Here is an 18616-nt window from a genome sequence, read left to right as displayed (position 1 = left end):
AGAATATCGATTTCCAAGCAGACAAACTGACTTAATATCACAGAAATGAAATATCAAGCAATATAAGTGAGAGAAACTTTTTTCATGGGAGAAACTTTAAAAATGTGTTCCCACCAATTATGCAAAAGTTATTTTCTGCATCAAGTGAAATGCAGAAGGGTCACTTAAAATTTCCTGAGTAGACACTCTGCTATATTCACTGTCAAGCACTCATTTACTTTTGCTCATTTGATGTAAACTGAGAAACAAATGCCCCCCCCAGTAATAAAGCAACTTCTGTGTAGACTCAAGTCCCACAGAGAACTTCTCCAGTTCAGTATAAATGTTTTCTGTATCAAGAAAACTCATACAAAAATTGGAATAATTAAAAATTTTGTTAACTTCCATTACAGTTACTATTGAACTCAGGGTAGCAGCTTCAGTAACCTGACAAATCAGATGTGTGGTACTATAAGTATCTATTTAAATGCCAAAGTCATAAGGAAAAAGGAATCAATTTATTGTAATTTTACTCTCTGATGGTTACCTTGGCAAGACAAATTAATTTCCATTTTCTATATGGTACCTTAAATTATAAAACACAGGGTAATATAGTTTGCCAAACTCAATGCCACATAGCTTGCTTAGTATATGAATGTAGAAAGTAGTAAACTTTTGAAGCCAGTGGGTATGATAATAGAGAGCCAATACAAATTCTCTTAAACCAATACAAATTAAATTATTGTAGAAAAACAATGACTGGTTGGAAATAAAACCCTGTGGTGCCTTCTGACAGAAGCTGAGTGACATTTTATTTTTCAAAACATGTGTCTTGTCTAAAATTCTTCTTAGCTTCTGATTAATTTTTAAATCCTTTCCTAAACAATATTGTGTGTTCTAGAGAGAGATAGTATATCCCTTTCCAGAAGGCCAGCTGCAAACAACCCAGAAAGAAGGTAATATTCACTGATTTTGTGAAGTGTTTTGAGATTTCCTGGAAAAAAAATTCTGAACAATCATCCTCAGACACACAGAAACGCTTATAACTTAAGTTGGTCAGGATATATGCTTCAAGAAGCATTACAGTTGTTTCAGAACCTTAACTCAATTGTTTTGCTTTAATAAACACAGACTTTTCAACAGCAACTTCAGCATTTCATCTTTCTGATTTGTTAAGATGGCTTTTACACAACTTGTTTCACTTTATGATTTTCTTTATCTTTACATTAACAGTTTTCATCCCAGCACTTGGCTAGTCTCCTACACAGCTTTTTGACTAACATTTTTCACTTATTTTTTAAAAAGTCAAAAGAATATTGGACACTTCCTTTACACATCTCTTGTTCACGTCACTTCTAGTCATATGAAGATGTGTAAGTTAAATCACTTAGCAAACCATCTAATTTTTACTAGCTGATTCCCTGGTACCCTAGCATAGTAGTCACAGTGTATTACCTAACTGATATTGGCTTATATCAGAGAAGCAGAGAACAGGAGAAATTAACCAGTGATTGAAATGATTTTTTAATGATCTAGTTAATCTGGCATCCTACATAAGGAGAAAAGAAATACAGTCCCTGTGCTGCAGGCTCCACGAGTGCTTTTGGCTGAGCTCTCACACACGGCTATTGCCAAGTGTGAGACAGTCTCCGCGTTAGTGCCTTGGTCTCACTGGCACACAGAGACACAATCCTTGGAGACTACAACAGTTGGCTGGAGTAACCCATCAATAAAAATACGCTCAGACATGGAATCATGACCAACTGATTAATTTGGCCTCATTAGGAGCTTATTTCTTCAAATACAGCTTACGTGCAGAACTGTAGTAAGTGTGTGGAAAGTTTGATGGCTCTGCACGTAGAGGAAGAAAGATGACAAACGCTAAGTAATTTTCAGTAGAACCTCATTTTAGACACACCTCAAATTTGTGCTGAAAGCCAGGTACCATTCCAAATTTTCTACAACACTGCTCACTAAAGCCTCACTTGTTCCCTTAAGTGCTTGCATACGATAATACATGTATCAGAAGGATCCTCATAATTCAAGACAAGTAAAGCCAATGCTCCAAATAACAGCATGGCCCCACCTGACCACCCTTCAAAGAAGTTACTGTTATGAAGTTTCACCAATTATGCTTCAGCGTTACCTCCAAGCAGTAACCTCTTAGAACAGTGGGATGGAAGGCACCGTTTGCTTTTTCAAATACATTAGAGCAGTGCTCTTTCAAAATTCATTACGGAATCTATCAACCGAGACTAACTCTCACTTTAACGTGATGTACACTGTTTCATGTGGCAGCTGGCAGATGCTGAGAGCCTGGTTAATTCAGAAATGGACCACGCTGCCTGAACCCCATTAGGACATGCCTTGAGAGATGAGCCACCTTAGACACTTGCAGCATCTCAATATGTGCTGTGGAATAGCTTAGGTGAAGTGGCCATCTATAGGCAGAGAAGGAAAGGGGCTCGGAAATCTGGTTTAACCAGTACAAATAACGTAAGAAACAGCCAATCCTTTGCTCATTCTTAAAATGTCTTCATACAGTTAAGCAGAATAAAGATACACTGATTGCTTTAACTGAAATTCTAGCACCATCTTGGTGTGGAATTTCATATGTAACACTACAAGTGTTCCGTGAATGACCTATATCTATTATATACGAACTGCAATAACAGCTGAAAACCTGCTTGCTCTATTGAGCAATGCAACCTTTAGCAGTAAACTAGTCAGTTAAAAGGTAATTAAGCTCAGATTAATGACCAATGATCAGGCATCATCAGTAATTTCAATATTATTAGTAGGAAATATACCTACTAAAAATTCTTACGTGTAGCAGTCTCAACAAGTAAACTCTACTTCCAACCTTGCTCTGACAGTATTCCAATCTTGCAAAAATACTACACAGGTGTATTTCTAAACTCTTACATTTTTTTCCTAATCATTTGAGTCTCAAAGATACTGTCTTGTTACTGACAAGTTTCATTTTTCAAATCCAAAATAATTTACAGGCTTTCAGAATTAGCAGGCTTAAAAAATAAAATAAATAAATAAAAAAAGGCATCTCAGAAACGATACACGAACAAATTGACCTTCTTAGTTTTAGGTGTATCAGACAGGAATTAAAAAACCAAAACAAACCAAAAAAAACCTCCAAACAACAAAAACCACTAACCAAAGAGACTCATTTAATGCTGACAGAAACAGCTGGTTTTACTTAAAATTTGATGCAGTAATTTCAGGATAAAATTTCTTATTTTCCTCAAAGGACTTTTACATAAATACTCCCCAGTCCTAAACGGTTGGGGTTTTTTACCCAACATGTCATTAGAACAGATACTTTTACTTCACTAGGTAATTGCAAAGCAGTATTTTAACATTTCTGCTACAATTCAGCAGGATAAGAATTAAGATAAAGTCTCTATTCAAGGTCAGTATTAACAAGCTTTTAAAAATTTGAACAATTCTTCAGCACATCTTTGAACAGCTCCTTATACTCCATTCAAGTGTTTTGGAAAAAAAACCTCTGGAATTGCAGTTAGAATAGTAATTGATTACTACATTAAAGTACTTGTCTTAAGAGTTCTTCTCACCATCATTCTATCTCCATTTTCTGGAGAGTAGCAATGTACTTACATTTTCATCTGCAGCCAAAGTTTCATACAAATAATGACTACCTGAGACACCAAAATGCTTGTCACACATCAACTACTGTCTTCAGAACACACCTACATTAACAATTTGCGTTCTTGCATATACCAGATAGTATCTGTCAAAATCAGGCCACAAAAGAACTTAGTCCACAACACGCTTTGTCACTCTAAGACACAGTGATGTAGAGCAGTCAAAAGGCTGCAGCTTCCCTGACTTGTCATACTCTGTATTGGGAAATGTTTTAGAAATAAACACTAAATCATAAGCTTTCTAAAGTCAAATGTTTGTTTTCTGCACCATAAAATTATAACCAGAATCTTGGATTTCTGTCTCAGCCTATTGTTTTACAGCATGGCTCTTATTAAAAAAAGAGACAAAAAACTGAATTCAAACAGAACTAAGCTACCAAATAAAGTACTCCCTAAGAATGAATTCTATTTAAGGGAAAATCTACAAGAGATAAGATTTCCAAATATTTATTTCAACTATCAAATGAAAGACTGACAAAATAGTGTTTACTGTTATCAAGTCAATTTTAATCTAATCTATATACTTCCTCTCCCATCAAGCATCTTTTTAAAGTAATCACCTAATTTTAGGGCCTTTGATTACTAGTAGGGGGGAGGAGGCAGACTGCCTTCAATTTCTCAACATGTTACTTGTTTAAGTAATTAAATACAAACATTAAAATTATGGTACTTGGATCTCTGTCATCCCCTATGGGAGTTTAAAAAGCTATCAACCCTATATACCCTTTTATCCTCTGCACATTGCCCCCCCCAAATAGATCAGGTTGCAGAACACTAAAATCTTCATTAAATTGTCTCCACTTTTTTTTTTTTTTATCTGTGTGTGTGTGCACAGGTTTACATACTCTGTCTACAGACACACCAGGTAAACATTCTAACCATTTCACTTAAATACAATTTGTTTTAAATATACTTAAGTTTAAATACACTAAGACTTCTGTCAATTACGCCCAATAATGGAGCTACCTCAACCTTGCCTGCTTTGCTCCAATGCTAAGGTTGAAAGAAGAGGTAAGACTGGAAGAGCAAGTGTTCCATATTCACATAAGGATATTGGTATTTCCGTATCCACCTACTTTGAAAAAAGTATCACAGAAGAATAGCAAAACTAAAAGCAAGCTTATACTGCCCACACGTACTATTGCCAGACCCCTTGCAAGAAGAAAAACCTGTGAGAACAAAGCTGCTGATTCACACATTTACAGATCCCCATGAGCACATCCAACTTTTACCTATTTGACAAAAAAAACCCATAAAAATCTCTACAGGTAAACATTTTCAGACGATTCAGAAAACAATTTTTTTAAAAAAAATCAAGTGGCATAGAAAAAAATTATTTCTATCTCAATAATTTTTATAAATGCTCCTTACACACACCACTAATCATCAATTTTGGCTACAATTAACAGAGTATTTTTATCTTTTTGTAGAGATGAAATCATGAACATTGCATGGGGCAGCTTCAATGCCTCAGCAGAAACAGTATTGTAACGTTATGTTTCACAGTCCAAAAACTACTGATTACTCCCATCAGATTAGCACACAAACCAAGTACTGAAACCAGCCGACATGGGAAGTGTATTTCAAAAGCAGAACGAAAAGATACCTCACAAGCTACTTTGAATCATCACTAGCATCAAAGCAGAATCACCCTTCCCCCCAGCCCCACAGGAAAAAATAAAATAAATCCATATTTCTCTCTTATGCAATACAAGTCTTAAACTACCTACAGAACAGCTTAAATAACAACTCTTTTAAAAAACAGTTTAAAGGTTCCACCCCGTGTTTCAAAGTACATTAAAAAAATTATAACCTACAATTTGGTTAAAGGCCACAAATGTGCAAGCTGGAGTGTCTAAGCAAGGAAGAGAAGTCAAAATAGTCCCGAAATAATGCAGGTCTATAGGTTGTAGACTTTTATTGTTCAACATTAACCTATAATCTGACACGGTGGCAGGAGTCAAAGGAGGCAGTTACTTGTTCAATCTTTCAGATCCCCCATCTTTTTATTCTTTCAGAACTCTAGACGAAGGGATTCTTCCCTTCTTCTCTTTTAGATTACACAAACTTTCAAGTGGATGCAGACCAGGGATCATTAATAAATTTACCTTCTTTTAAAATGGATTTCCCTATATGATATAAATTTAGTTTTAAGTGATGCTCCTTGATTTTCCGCTGCGTGAAGATGTATCAAGAGAGTAATTTCTAAAACTAAATATCAATAACCAGTATTATCTGTGGTCCGCATATAAGACTATTACTTATTGTTGTTCATAAAAGGAGTAATATAGTCATATCCTGAAGAAAGACATTACTTCTTGTAATTATTTCTTCATATTTGCTTCATATTTAAATTGACTTTTACGGTAGACAGAGTGCTGACCTCAATATTCTGTAACTACAAGAGAGAACTAATTACCAACAAAATTATATTTTGAATCATTTTGTTAGGATACTAAGTAATGGGAAAATGGGAGTTCAGAAAACTCCCAATTAATCAACTAGCACTTTAGTAAATGAACAAATGCTCAAGTAGCTTCACAAACAGTAAGGCAGTATACGATGGCAATGCTGCTGAAGGTGGTGGGAATAACCACACCAATCAACCCCACTTCCTTCATTATTCTTGGCAACAGACCTTCCCCACTCTTGATGGCACCAGTGTCTGCGCTACAAATCTGACCAGGAAACCTCTCTGGGTTAAAACTTCCTCCACCCCAACCAGGTTAATCTCAGGAAACTGATTCACTTTCCCAATCCAGTTCTACCCACAAGCACACAAATGCTTGTGCAAGCCCCGGCTGTGACTAGGCAGCTGTATGGAGCAATAACCCAACGAGGCTGCATAGGCGGGGCAGTTTCTTACATTAGTGACAGATCAGAGTATTTGTAGTTCTGTAAACTAAAAGATAGACTTTCTCATTTTTGCTGTCTGAAAAATCTCCCTGGAGAGCTTTCCTTGACGTGTGCTATAGATTATTTTCTCTTAAACATTTCCTGTGGCCGTCTCTCCCTTTCTGCACTTTTCCATCAAGCTACATGGTATCTGCTGCCTCTTCAACCTGTTGCCTTCACCTCTCCTCACCTTCTCCAGTCACTCCACTCAATGATGTAATCTGAAAAGTGAACATTTGCAACTATACATTGCATTTGATTTAGCAATTCTGAATTACACATACAGCATGCTCAAAGCAAGATGGCTTTCTGCCCAAATATTCCATTCCTTGTTGCTCGCACACCACACAAAGTAAATTTAGAATTTTAAGAAATATCTTTATGCAAAGCTTTGTGGTAATTTCAACACAAACTGGTGGATTGCAACTGTCCCTGACAAGAACAGATGAGGCTTTACAGAAAGGAAAGCATGACACTGCATAGTACAGAATCCTTTGTGAAATCCTGCAGCCACACACAGATTTCATAACTTCCTAAAGAAAAATAAAGAACTCTCAGAGAACTCTTGGGGAATTTGCATTTTAAGAATTAAAAGATAAGCATCACAAGCTAAATATATCTAACACAAAGAAAGGCATAAAGTCTTAAGAATCTATTACGTAGTCCAAACTTACTTCATCAGAAGCAGAGCGAAGACACTGGACAGCAGCCTGTTTTTTCATTTCCTCTAGTGTTAGATCAGAGCACTTTTTCTTACTCTTTCCCCATTTCTTGTAAGCTCCCTTTTCCCAGCCCAGGAAGATGTCATTCTCCTAAAATTGAAATAAAGAAATTATGTTATTTGAAGTACATTAAAATCTCAGTACTACAGCAGAACAGGACTACAAATAACATACTGTTCAAAATAAAAACACATTAAAGATTAGTTTGATTACAGAAAACTTGCACTTACTATTCAGAAAAGCACATACATTTCTCACAGGACATGGAGGCTACTCACACTTCATTGTAATATTTTCCAATTGCAAAGCGTATCCATAAAGATAATTTTATAGCCAACTTAAGGTTGAAGATATTACTGTAATTTGCACAAAATACGTTAGAGAGTTTCATTGATCTCTGAAATAATAAGGATGAAAAGCAAGTAGTTCACAGTTAGGATCAAACTTAAAGGAAAGCTAAACAAGGCAAAAGAAGAAAATGCAACACTAGATCGCAAAGCCTGAAACTCAGACTCACAATGAACATCATCACAACTAGAGATAGCAGCGTCTATCTTAAAATGAACCTCAACTAGTTTCAGAAGAAAATTAGATACTGCCAGGTGGGTGGGTGTTGTGAGGGGGCGAATGGATTCCCATACATGCAAGAACATTTAATTAAGAACAATAAAATCAAAGAAGAATGCTATCACATTACATGTAATCATCTGAAGATACATAGCATCTGTTTTATATTGCTTTTCAGAATTTACAAAATTTATTCTCAGACTTGCTTGTTCTTCGCTGTCCATTTACATGTGATTTCCCATGTTCATCTCATTAAATAAATTTTTTGGCTACCAGGAAGATAATCTTTAACGTCTTTTAATGTATGCTGGTCTAAATTATCTTCTTCAGAGAAATCCACACCTGATGCTTTCCAACATACCTGTTTCAATCTTTTCAACATATCTGTTACCACTTCTAACGAAATCCAGGCTAAGTCCCACCCTCATTTAAAATAACTCTCAATCCCCTGTGGCTTCAAAATGAAGTAAAAAGAAGTTGTCAGTGGAACTATTTGTCTCTGTGCAACCAAATAAGATGGGGAGACAAAAGGGGGTGGAGAGGGACCAATCACCTTCAGAAGCAGCCATTGAAATGGCTGCTGTTCATGATTATCCATGACCGAGTACTTCAGCAAAGAGTAGAGCAATTTGTTGGATTTCTGTCTTAAAGTCTTATTTCATCACCAAAACCGGAGAAATGGATTTAGTTCTGAAAGAACAAAGCTACCAGTCACTCTGTTTTTCCTTACACTTGTGCAAGATGCCAGGGACTCATTTAAAACAAGAAATTTAATGGGGCTACCGTTCTGTTATTAGAAGGACTAACAGAAAGAAAGAATAGAAAAAAAATAAGAAAACCAAAATTGTCAGAAAATAGGTTCAACAGACTGTGCACATCTACACTTCATTTTTAAAAATACAAATTCCAAAGTATTTTCCAAGCTGCAGTTCATGTATTTGTTTATACACAATGAGGCTGTGGAACTCTCTAACTCTTCCCAACATTCACATGAAAGTATACAAAACTGTTGAGACCCACCTACTCCTCACCAGTTTCCAAAGCCTGTCCTTATCCACGTGGGCACAGTTACAAATGGAAACACACATATCCTCTTGCAGTACATGACTCACAATGAAAATCCAGGCACAGCAGCAAATGTGCACTGGGTTAACTTCATTTATTTTGCTTTTTGGTGGAAAGTTGATTAAGGAAATATCTATACTAGGAAAACATTATCAAAATGCTACATATTGAAAACAAAATGCTTTGTTTTATCTATGCCAACAAAGCTTAGCTTTGTACTGGCACATCACAGCTAACCTCTGCAAGAGTAGCTGTACCAGCCATACATGCTAGCAGGAAGAACCTTCACGCTTACAAAAATTTGTAAAGCATTTCATGCAGTTCTCCAGACTAGTAATTTTGAAATAAAGTTGACCTTGTCTACAAACTTCGACACTTCAATTTTTAAAAATTTAATCCTTGAGCCAAGTACCCGATTTTTTAAATGGGGGAAGGGATACTAAATGGAGTCCCACCACAGAGCTGTGTGTATCAGCCTCGTGCCTCCTCCCAGAGTGAGCAGGTTGTTCCCATGTGCTGGGAACACCACAGCTCATCTCGTAGAGTGCTGTGATTGAGGACAGAGCCTCAGTAGAATCCTCTCCTCCTTTCTATCCCTTTAGACAATACACAGAATATTTGTTTCTGAACATGTGGTTTCCAGTCACACCTGGCTGCTAGGGCTTCACACTGCCATTTTAAGTTTTAAAGGAAAAAAAAAAAATGTCGAAAACTTCAGCTTTTGAATTTTTTTCCTGCTAATGTTTTAGCCTCAAGTTTTCCAAGATTAACAAACATCATGGATTACAACTATTCCACATAAAACTTTGAAGTTTAAAATCCTGATGTAAACTACAATGTTTATCAGTACTATACATGTATTAGATACATCCTAAATTTATTGAGGACCTTGCACTTTCTGCACACAAATGAAACATCACACCCATAAAACACTACAGAACAGTGAAAAAAAAAAAGTCCTCATGCAATTCTTGTTTTATAATCTAATAGAGCCACTCTGAATCAATTACCAAAAGAAAAAAAAAAAATTACAGTAGAACAGCTAAGAAAGAAGAAAATGTATTTACTAGAGAGTGAGTTTGCAGAAGTTGAAGTTTGTAACACACAAACCAAGTGGAACTCTGCTTTTATGATGACTAAGTTAATTTTTTAAAAAAAACAATCTAGTAGTTTCAAATGGTTTAAATTAATTCCACCACCCCGCCCTGCCTCCAGGGGTCAGGAACCTGTTAGTAGGTTTATCTGTTAGACTGGAAAATATTAAGGCCATGACAAAGAGGAAAGAAAGCACTTCAACCAAACATTTTGTATCCATGAAGACAACTATGCTAGTTACTGCACATGGAAAGAATCACCAAGAACTTCTGTTCTCTTCAGCTACTAGATGCCTTCATTTACCTTTGTTTCCTAACAAAACTAGAGATCATACAATAATGCTCGTTTTAATGCAAGAACTCTACCATATCTTAGAATTTTCACAATTCTGTTCAGTGGTGACTGAATGTTTCATAAAAGCAATGCCACCCCAAACTTAGAGACTTAAACAGTCTGCATACACATGGAAGAAAAACTGAAATTTGGCTTACAAAATTATAATATTTAAACCAGGCTACCATTAATTAGATTTTTAAGGGATAACCACCTAATATTAAACAAATATCAACAGGAAGCCAAGGCCATCTGGATATTGGAAAAATTCAAGTTTGAATATCTAAATTGCTATTTAAACATTTATTATTCGGAGTCCTCCTGTACCTACCTAATACGTAACTGATTTCATATTAGAGATTTTTAATTGTACAGACACTGAAAGTACAAAGTTTCATGACAAGAATAACTTAAGAACCATAAATGTGGCTAAAGAAATGTTGGTAAAGTATCTGTATTCTTTATGCTAATGGCGCTTGAAGCAATGCCGTATTGGATTACATCTGGAGTGCTTAATTCAATCCAGAATTAATATAGACACACAAATTTTAGGAAGAGATTTCCAAATTGTTCCTTCTGCTCTACTACGCAATTCCACTGCTTCCCTCCACATTACCAAGAAACTGGAGAAGCAAATGAAAAGCCAGTTTGATAGTGATTCTTCTAACTTTCATTTGTTAAAAAGATAATGAAGAAATACCTATTCTCAGTAAGAGAACAAATGTGATGCCTTGTGATAAGACTGAAAGAAAATTGGTTTGAAGCTCATAGTCTACATAAACAGAAAAATCAGTGTTAAACATACTTCAAGAATCTTGCAGGAACTACCCATACTTCATAAAAGCTGGAATCAAGGTCACTGACGCAGAAACATTAGATGACTCAAGGTCCCAGTTTCTATTCAAGTAAGTAAACAGACTTAAATTTTGCCTTATCAGCAGAACACACAGGAAAGGAATCAGATTTAATAACTTGATCAACGAACTCCCCAAATGAGAAAATCAAAGCAGCAGAAAACCATGTTTTTAAAAATCAGATTTTTTTTCTTAAAGCAAATTCAGGGAAACTGATTCTGTACCATTCTCCCTGTGTAAATACGCTACAGATTGAATTAGATACACACAAAGACGAACAAATATAATCTATGTCAAGTTTTCAGATTACGTACTGAACAGCCATAATTATCCGTGTGACTGACATTTCTATTTCGAGTTACATATGAGAGACTTTAGGGCAAGAATTTTCATTCCCTTAGAGGAGAGAAGAAAATACTGAGTTAAAAAAAATAATTCTGAATTCTGAATTTTTAAGAACTCTTTTCTGAGCATTTTCATTTCAGCACAAACCAGTTGCTATTCAAGCATACTATCAGCCTGGCATTTCTTGCTCTCATAACAATTACAGCTGATTAGCCAAAGGTGCTGCTTTAACAGGCAGGTTCTAGTAACAAGTTCATACAAAAACAAGAAGTATTCGGTGTCTAATACAAAATAATCACACAGAGTCTCTCCCTTATGATTCCAACTCAAAGAATACCATAAAAATAAGTAGCCCAAACTTCCAGATAAGATCATCTAATTTGAAAAAGGATTCCCAAAATTGTTAAGGTATGCAGAGTCCTGCAAGATTGAGTAATATATGTGAACAATTTTTCCTTCTTATAATTCTCAGTTAATGGATTTAGAGCTATCTCCAAGGAAGGACAAGAAAATTACCTACAGTTTTGTTTTTGTTTTTTTTTAAAAGGGACAAACATTTGCCAAAGACTCAGTAGAACAGCTAATCGGTATTTTTGCAAGGAATAGTTTGGAGTTGTATGTCTACTGAATGACTGACCAGTTCCTGCCCAGTACAGTACATAAAGATTGTTCTATCTGCTTGTTCCAAACTGGGGCACTAGTCTGCAAGCTGTAGGAGAAACCTTTCTTCCAAAACTTCTTTAAATATGCTCAAATGCTATTAAAGTTGATCATCAAATTACTGGACTGGCCAAAGGGAAAACCAGAATGAACGCTCATACGGAGAGAGTGAACAGTGAAGGCATGTGCCATTGTTCCTTAGAAAGAACCTCAAAACCAAGAAAAGACAGATTCCTTAAAACAACTGCTCTACCGAGGTCATGGATTAGTACAAGATATCACAAACCCTGAAATGCTTCGATAGAAATATAGAATTTGCAGATCTTTATTCTGCCTGTGAGATAGAATAGTCTCAGCTCAAGCCAGCAGCATTCTGCAAGAGCACACACATTCTCTCTCCTCAAATGCACCCAAAATAATTCCTGAATATCAACACGCAGTCCACAAAATTTCCCTGCTAAAGTCTATCATCAGTGTATCTTAAGTCAGTGACTGCTATCAAGGTTTGTAGTGAATAAATATATAAAAGGAAAGACTGTATAGTCTGACATAATGAAAATCCAGGTAGCCCAGCAGTCCAGGTCTCTTCTGGCAGCAATAGTTTTTACAGTATTTATGTTTAATTAAATCCAATGTTTGCATAAACAGGTACAAACCATCATGCACTGCAAAAAAAGTCCAAAAACTTATTCAAGGAACTCCAAAAATCAACTCTTGAAATGTTTGGATAGGCAAGGAATGGAAGAAAATAGCCATAAATTATATGCAAAATGGAACAGGTGCTCACTAACTCCAGCGGGATCTCGTAAGGGAGAAGTTGGGGAAATGGCCACAAATGACACAGCCATTCAAGGAGCAGACTGTATAAATGCCTTCAGTGATCTTCCCTGAAAAAATACTTTCCCTAAACTGAGATTCAGAAAGAACCCTTATGAATTGCTTATTGCCACAGGGATAAATACCTTTTCATAATAGCTTTTGCGAAAATTTTGATAGACATTGCATCCTTATAATTAATGAGAAAGGTCTAATGGGCCAGGATCAGCTCCGCCATTCCTCACAGGCTGCCTCAGACTGAGACAAAGACGATGAGATGATACAAGACAATTCAGAAGAAAACACGAGAACAGTGGCACAAGCCTAGCTTATCTTCTCCAAAAGACGTGCCACAAGAGGTTCAGCAGACAACCAGCTGGGAAGTGCTCTTTCAGAGAGTGGCACAAGTTTTCTCCATGTCAAAAGCCACAGAATGGAGGGGACTGGAAAACATTCTTTAATGTTAGATAACTACTCCAAATCCAGGTATTAGCAGGGAAGAACTCAGACTTTTTGTGAAAAGCCAGAGAACCATCTAGCCACTGCAGTCCCCTCTTTCCCAGCTGCTGTAACTGGAACATTACAATCCTATGGAGTTGGGCTGTAACAGAACAGCTGATAACACACCACACCACAGCACGCACTGCTATGACTTCAAGGTCCTCAACAGCATTCAGGACTGCTGAGTCCACTCTTTGCAGGCAGGGAAGAACGTTACCTATCGAAACCAATCAATCTGAGTATAAAATCCTGTAAACCAAATTTCTGTCAATTATAAACTCTTGCTTATAATCCTACCAACTTGAAAGGGCAGTCTATGTGTTGTTCACTAATTAGAAGTTACTCTAGGCTGAAACCAAGCAGAAGAAATGATCACACCCACTCCCAAGAGTGAGAGAACATGCAAATGCTGCATCTGTTGAAATCCTATGTTTGTTGAACAGGCTGCCTGGAGAGTTTTCCCATTAAAGTAAAAGCAGAAAAGAAGAAAATGTAGCAAGGCTATAGCTACAGCTATGAAGACATCATTTTACTTCCACATCTTACCTACATGGCAGAAAACAAAGCCAAGAACTCAACAGAAACTGACACTAGGGAGTCCAGATATCTGAAAGGGACATGTTATGACTGGAGAAGTTATTTCACAGCATTTATGGTTGCTCTCCTGGACTTTGGGTATAAAGTTGTGTGGCAAGCATCACAGACAAATGTAATCATCTGATTTCAGAGAATACAGGCAGCACACACCTATGCTTGGAGACATGGCAAGTTCACTGTCACGCCATGGTCTACTGTACAAAGCACACTAAAAAGGTATCTCACCTGGCCCCAGAATCCAAAATAGTACAATTATATCAGCACAGAGATGACTGCAAATAAATCCTGACTCTTTAAAGTTCTAAACAGCCTGGCACTTCAGCTTTTATCTCTACTTTGCATTACATAAGCCTTTGAGAGAATACATTAGCAGTCAGAACTTAATAAAAAAGCAATTCTGCTATTCTTTTTGCATGACTGTGAGAGATAAACCATAACTAAAAGACGGTTTTGATTACTCAGAGCAGAAGCTAATGATAACATTTTAACTATATTACACAGATGTGCCTAATTCAATAGGACAGTATGTAAGAGAGGCACCACAGAGCCCACGTGAAGTTTGATGTCCTGAAACAGCCGTTTCACATATTGCTACAGTCAGGTTTGCAAAGGAGTCAGCATTTCAAGATGATCACTCACGCTGGTACGAACAAAGACAGTTTGAAAGAAAAATTTCTCAGAGAACCATAGTCCACGAGAACAAATGTTTTTCTTTCACACTAACATATCAGCTGAAGCTGACTACCCTGAAACCTGTACAATTTGCACAATTGCAATGACCCCAAGAGCTTGCTGCTGAGCTCCAATCCCTGCCACCACAATTCCTGTCCCCTAGAAGGGAATAAAGAATAAATGCATAGTCCATGATACTCCAAATCCACCCCATATCTAACAGTCACCAAGACAGAGATACAGAACAGAGCGGTTATAATCAACAAGTCAAACGCCAACGAAAAATACAAATAAAAAAATAAATCCCACAGAGACACTACAGCAGTAGGAACCTGAGTTGCATTGGTCAGAACTGTGACATGACCTTTGGTTGGAAGCTCTTTTAACGACAGCACTTGTGGAATCCAACTGAAATGACTTCAGCACCTGCAAATCAACTCCAGGTGCAGCTTTTCCTCACACACCCAACTACAGGTGCTTTCACAGGACAAAGCCCATTGCACTAGAGGGAATCACAAATCTGCTCTGAGACCAAAAATAAGAGGCCCTACCCCTGCTGCACAGGCAGTAGATCAGAGAGGAGATCTAGAAATTTTCCGAGGCACGTGTCTTTACAGTAAAGCCATTTCAGTCACCTTCCACTGCTTAAATGGAGTCCGCATTGCTGCAATTTTGGTTACGGAGTTAATATTGCATACAAAAGATTTCTTTTCCAAAGTTTAAATATGACAATGTGATTTACACAATCCTCAGCCGGTCACTCCTGAATGGGTGGGAGAGAGGGAGCAGAGCTAAGTTTCCCTCTATGAGCTTTTTAACTTAGTTGTCTGAGCTTTTTTAAAAGTTAAACTATTTTCTATTAATAAATAAGCTTTATGGGCATGTTAACTTCGAGGACATAGTACTGTTTCTTAAATATAATAAATTTGCTATTTCTTCAGTTTACATGTTTATATATGGGAAAATGAAAGGTTTTATTCACAACCCTGCAAACATGTATTTCTTCAGTTTACATGTTTATATATGGGGAAAACGAAAGGTTTTATTCACAACCCTACAAACATATACGCATTTGAATACTCCAACGACTTCAAGTTAATCATATTTTAAAAGTACAGGCAAAACTATTGGTCTCACATTGCCTTGCCTACCTGACTATTCTCTTCTTCATACACAAGTTTTCACAACTTGAATTTTACATACTTAGTTTGGGTAATGATGAACAAACTGAGGTCAGAAAATTTTAAAAATTGCTCCTGCAGGAATATTGCACAGCTTAATAAGCAGCAACACAAATATAAACTGAAAATGTTTTTGCATTCAAGAAAGTTACTTCTAGCTGTTGCTGGGGAACTTTGAAACTTAATGACACGTGTACAGCAGTCTTATAGCATGCGTTATCCTTCTATAATGGAACTATACTCTGTATATTCTAATGCACTAAAACAAGGCTGGGGAACTTTGAAACTTAATGACACGTGCAGCAGTCTTATAGCATGCGTTATCCTACTATAATGGAACTATACGGCGTATATTCTAATGCATTAAAACAACAAATTGGGTTTGAGTGACCCAGAGTTAATTCTTAGGGATGACAGAAGAGCAGTTGCAATTCCACATTAACATTTAATACAGGTTTAGTGTAGTACAGAGGACCAAATCCTCATTTCTCCTCCTATCTTCAGGTTATAGATGAGTTTTTCATTTCAAAACGAAACACATCCTCTTCCCCCATACACGTGAAAAACTAAATATCCGTTACCAGAATATAAATCCAGACATCAGGTCCCTCTACTGGGTCCACACGGGATGGCAGGCAGAACAAACGAATGCCCCTCGTTCCACTGGATCTTGCAACCCAGCAGGTGCATCACAAGTGCTGACAGCAGAAGGTGTCCCCTGTCACCTGCACACGCTACACAAATCCACAAGACTTGGCACCGATATCCCCATCCTAGTTCAGTGCGACAGGCCAAAAGCATTTACAATGATAAAACCACAGAGTAAAGACCTAAAATTTATCATCTGTGGGCTGAGGTCTCTTTTCCACCGCTCTACTGTTCTCTTCTAACATAAAAAAGAAAACTACATTTTGGCATTTAGATATGTACGTGCTAATGATGAAAAAGCAACAATAAAAACTATGATCAGAGTCAGCAGAAGTGTAGCTATTGTTCTGAAGACTTTTTCTATTGCACCATGTAAAAGATTACCTGAATGGAAATATTTCAAATCAGTCTACAAACAATCTTCCAGAATGAAACCCTTTCTCTTGAAAAAATGAAAAGGAAAAATCTCATGCTGGTCACAGAAGAACAGAGTTTGCAGTAAAACAGCTACTTAATTCTCGGAGTTAGGAAAATATTATATTTCTTTTTAAAATTTTTTAAGGATTTTTACCTTTGAGGGTCAGAAAAATAGTATCAACTTCCAAAAACAAGTTAAGAGAAATAGATCAAAAGCAACAGAAGACACTTGACATGGAAAGTATGCATAACAAATGCATTTAGACCTTCATGCTGCATGACCAAAGGCTTACAAACGAAGCCTTTATCTCGCAGTGTCTAGCTGTTGGGCTTGGGTTTTGTTTTTTTTTTTTTAATAAAGGCTCCATCCCTTCAAAGAGAAGAACAGTCTGCAAGCAAAAACAACAACAACAAAAACCAAACAAACCCCCAAAATTGTTATGTTCAGAAACAGCTATGCTTACAAATACTATATAAAAGATACAACACAGAACACTGATTTTAATACTGTACAAATAAAGACCAATGAAATAATGCTTCACACAGAATATATTTTAAGACAATGCCTTCCACTTCACACAAAGTATACTATCTTAACGCAGTATTTACTGTGTCACAAACTGGTTTGAGAACACGTGCATCTACAAATATACTTCTAATTAACATTTAAATAACGATCAGAAACCTTAAAAGCACCCAGCTGTTTTAACATTAGGAAACTAGTAGCAAGGCAGTCTGATTTTAAAAAAATATAATAAAAAAAATTAAAAAAAAAAAAAAAAATCAATCTAGTCTGAAGTCAAAAGACTGTCTCACAATGTTCAGATCTCCCTCAACAGCAATTCTGTGTGTCTCCAAAAGTTAAAGATTTGTCAGTAATTTCAAGAGGTTTTCTCCTTAGTTTATCCTTTCTTCCAAACTAAGAAAAATCAGTAATAAAATGCAAATGATGAAAGCATATATACTTAACAGAAACACTCTGCACTTCAGTTACCATTACACGGTTTTTAAATCCATACCAATTTTATGAGGTTTTCTTTAACAGACAAAAAGGATCAAAAAGATCATCTACCTCAGAACAAAATACCAGTGGTTTCCAAACATTTCGAACAGAGACCATTGACAGGCCTCAAATCTTAAAAAACCAAAAACAAACTCAAAACCCCCTAATGGACCCAAGTAATGAATAGAGTATGTTATATACCATGGTTCAACAGATTCCTTTAGTAATTTTGATGATGTAGACCTCTAATTTATGTGTAAATCAATGTGAGGATCATGTTCTCTAGAAAGTTTGCAAGCAAGAAACACCTTTGTTTCTACAAAAATATAATAAGGCAAATCACCACTGAAGTCCTTACTTATCTCCTGATAGGACAGACCTAAACTTAACTAGCCCAAACTGTTTCTATGAACATGCTGCTGTGTCACAGTAATTAAGGAAAACCTGCAAATCCAACTCATATTGTCTTTGTATTCCCTTGTATTCCCTCCTCTATCAGTCAACGCTGGAGAAAAATCCCAAAGAGCCTCCTCCCTTCTGCTCTTTTAAACCTTCCCACCAGTAATATCATTGCTGAAGGAAAAAA

At 36.6% G+C, this 18616-nt stretch overlaps 1 protein-coding gene across 5 annotated transcripts in view; it reads right to left on the bottom strand.

Annotated features, from left to right (window-relative positions):
- The window catches only part of KIAA0232 (KIAA0232 ortholog), a 70340-nt gene that overhangs the window by 29424 nt on the left and 22300 nt on the right, over positions 1-18616 (bottom strand). For 4 of the 5 annotated variants that reach the window (XM_014966765.1, XM_014966764.1, XM_014966767.1 and 1 more), the window contains one exon: positions 7229-7366. In XM_014966765.1, coding sequence (XP_014822251.1) covers positions 7229-7366 — 138 coding nt within the window. Of the gene's footprint in view, positions 1-7228; positions 7367-8396; positions 8461-18616 lie in introns of those variants that run through there. The other variant, XM_014966766.1, reaches the window with a different exon arrangement.

This window comes from Calidris pugnax, unplaced genomic scaffold (assembly GCF_001431845.1).
Source record: "Calidris pugnax isolate Ruff unplaced genomic scaffold, ASM143184v1 scaffold14, whole genome shotgun sequence".
Lineage (NCBI taxonomy): Eukaryota > Metazoa > Chordata > Aves > Charadriiformes > Scolopacidae > Calidris > Calidris pugnax.
This window is presented reverse-complemented; position numbering and strand designations above follow the sequence as displayed.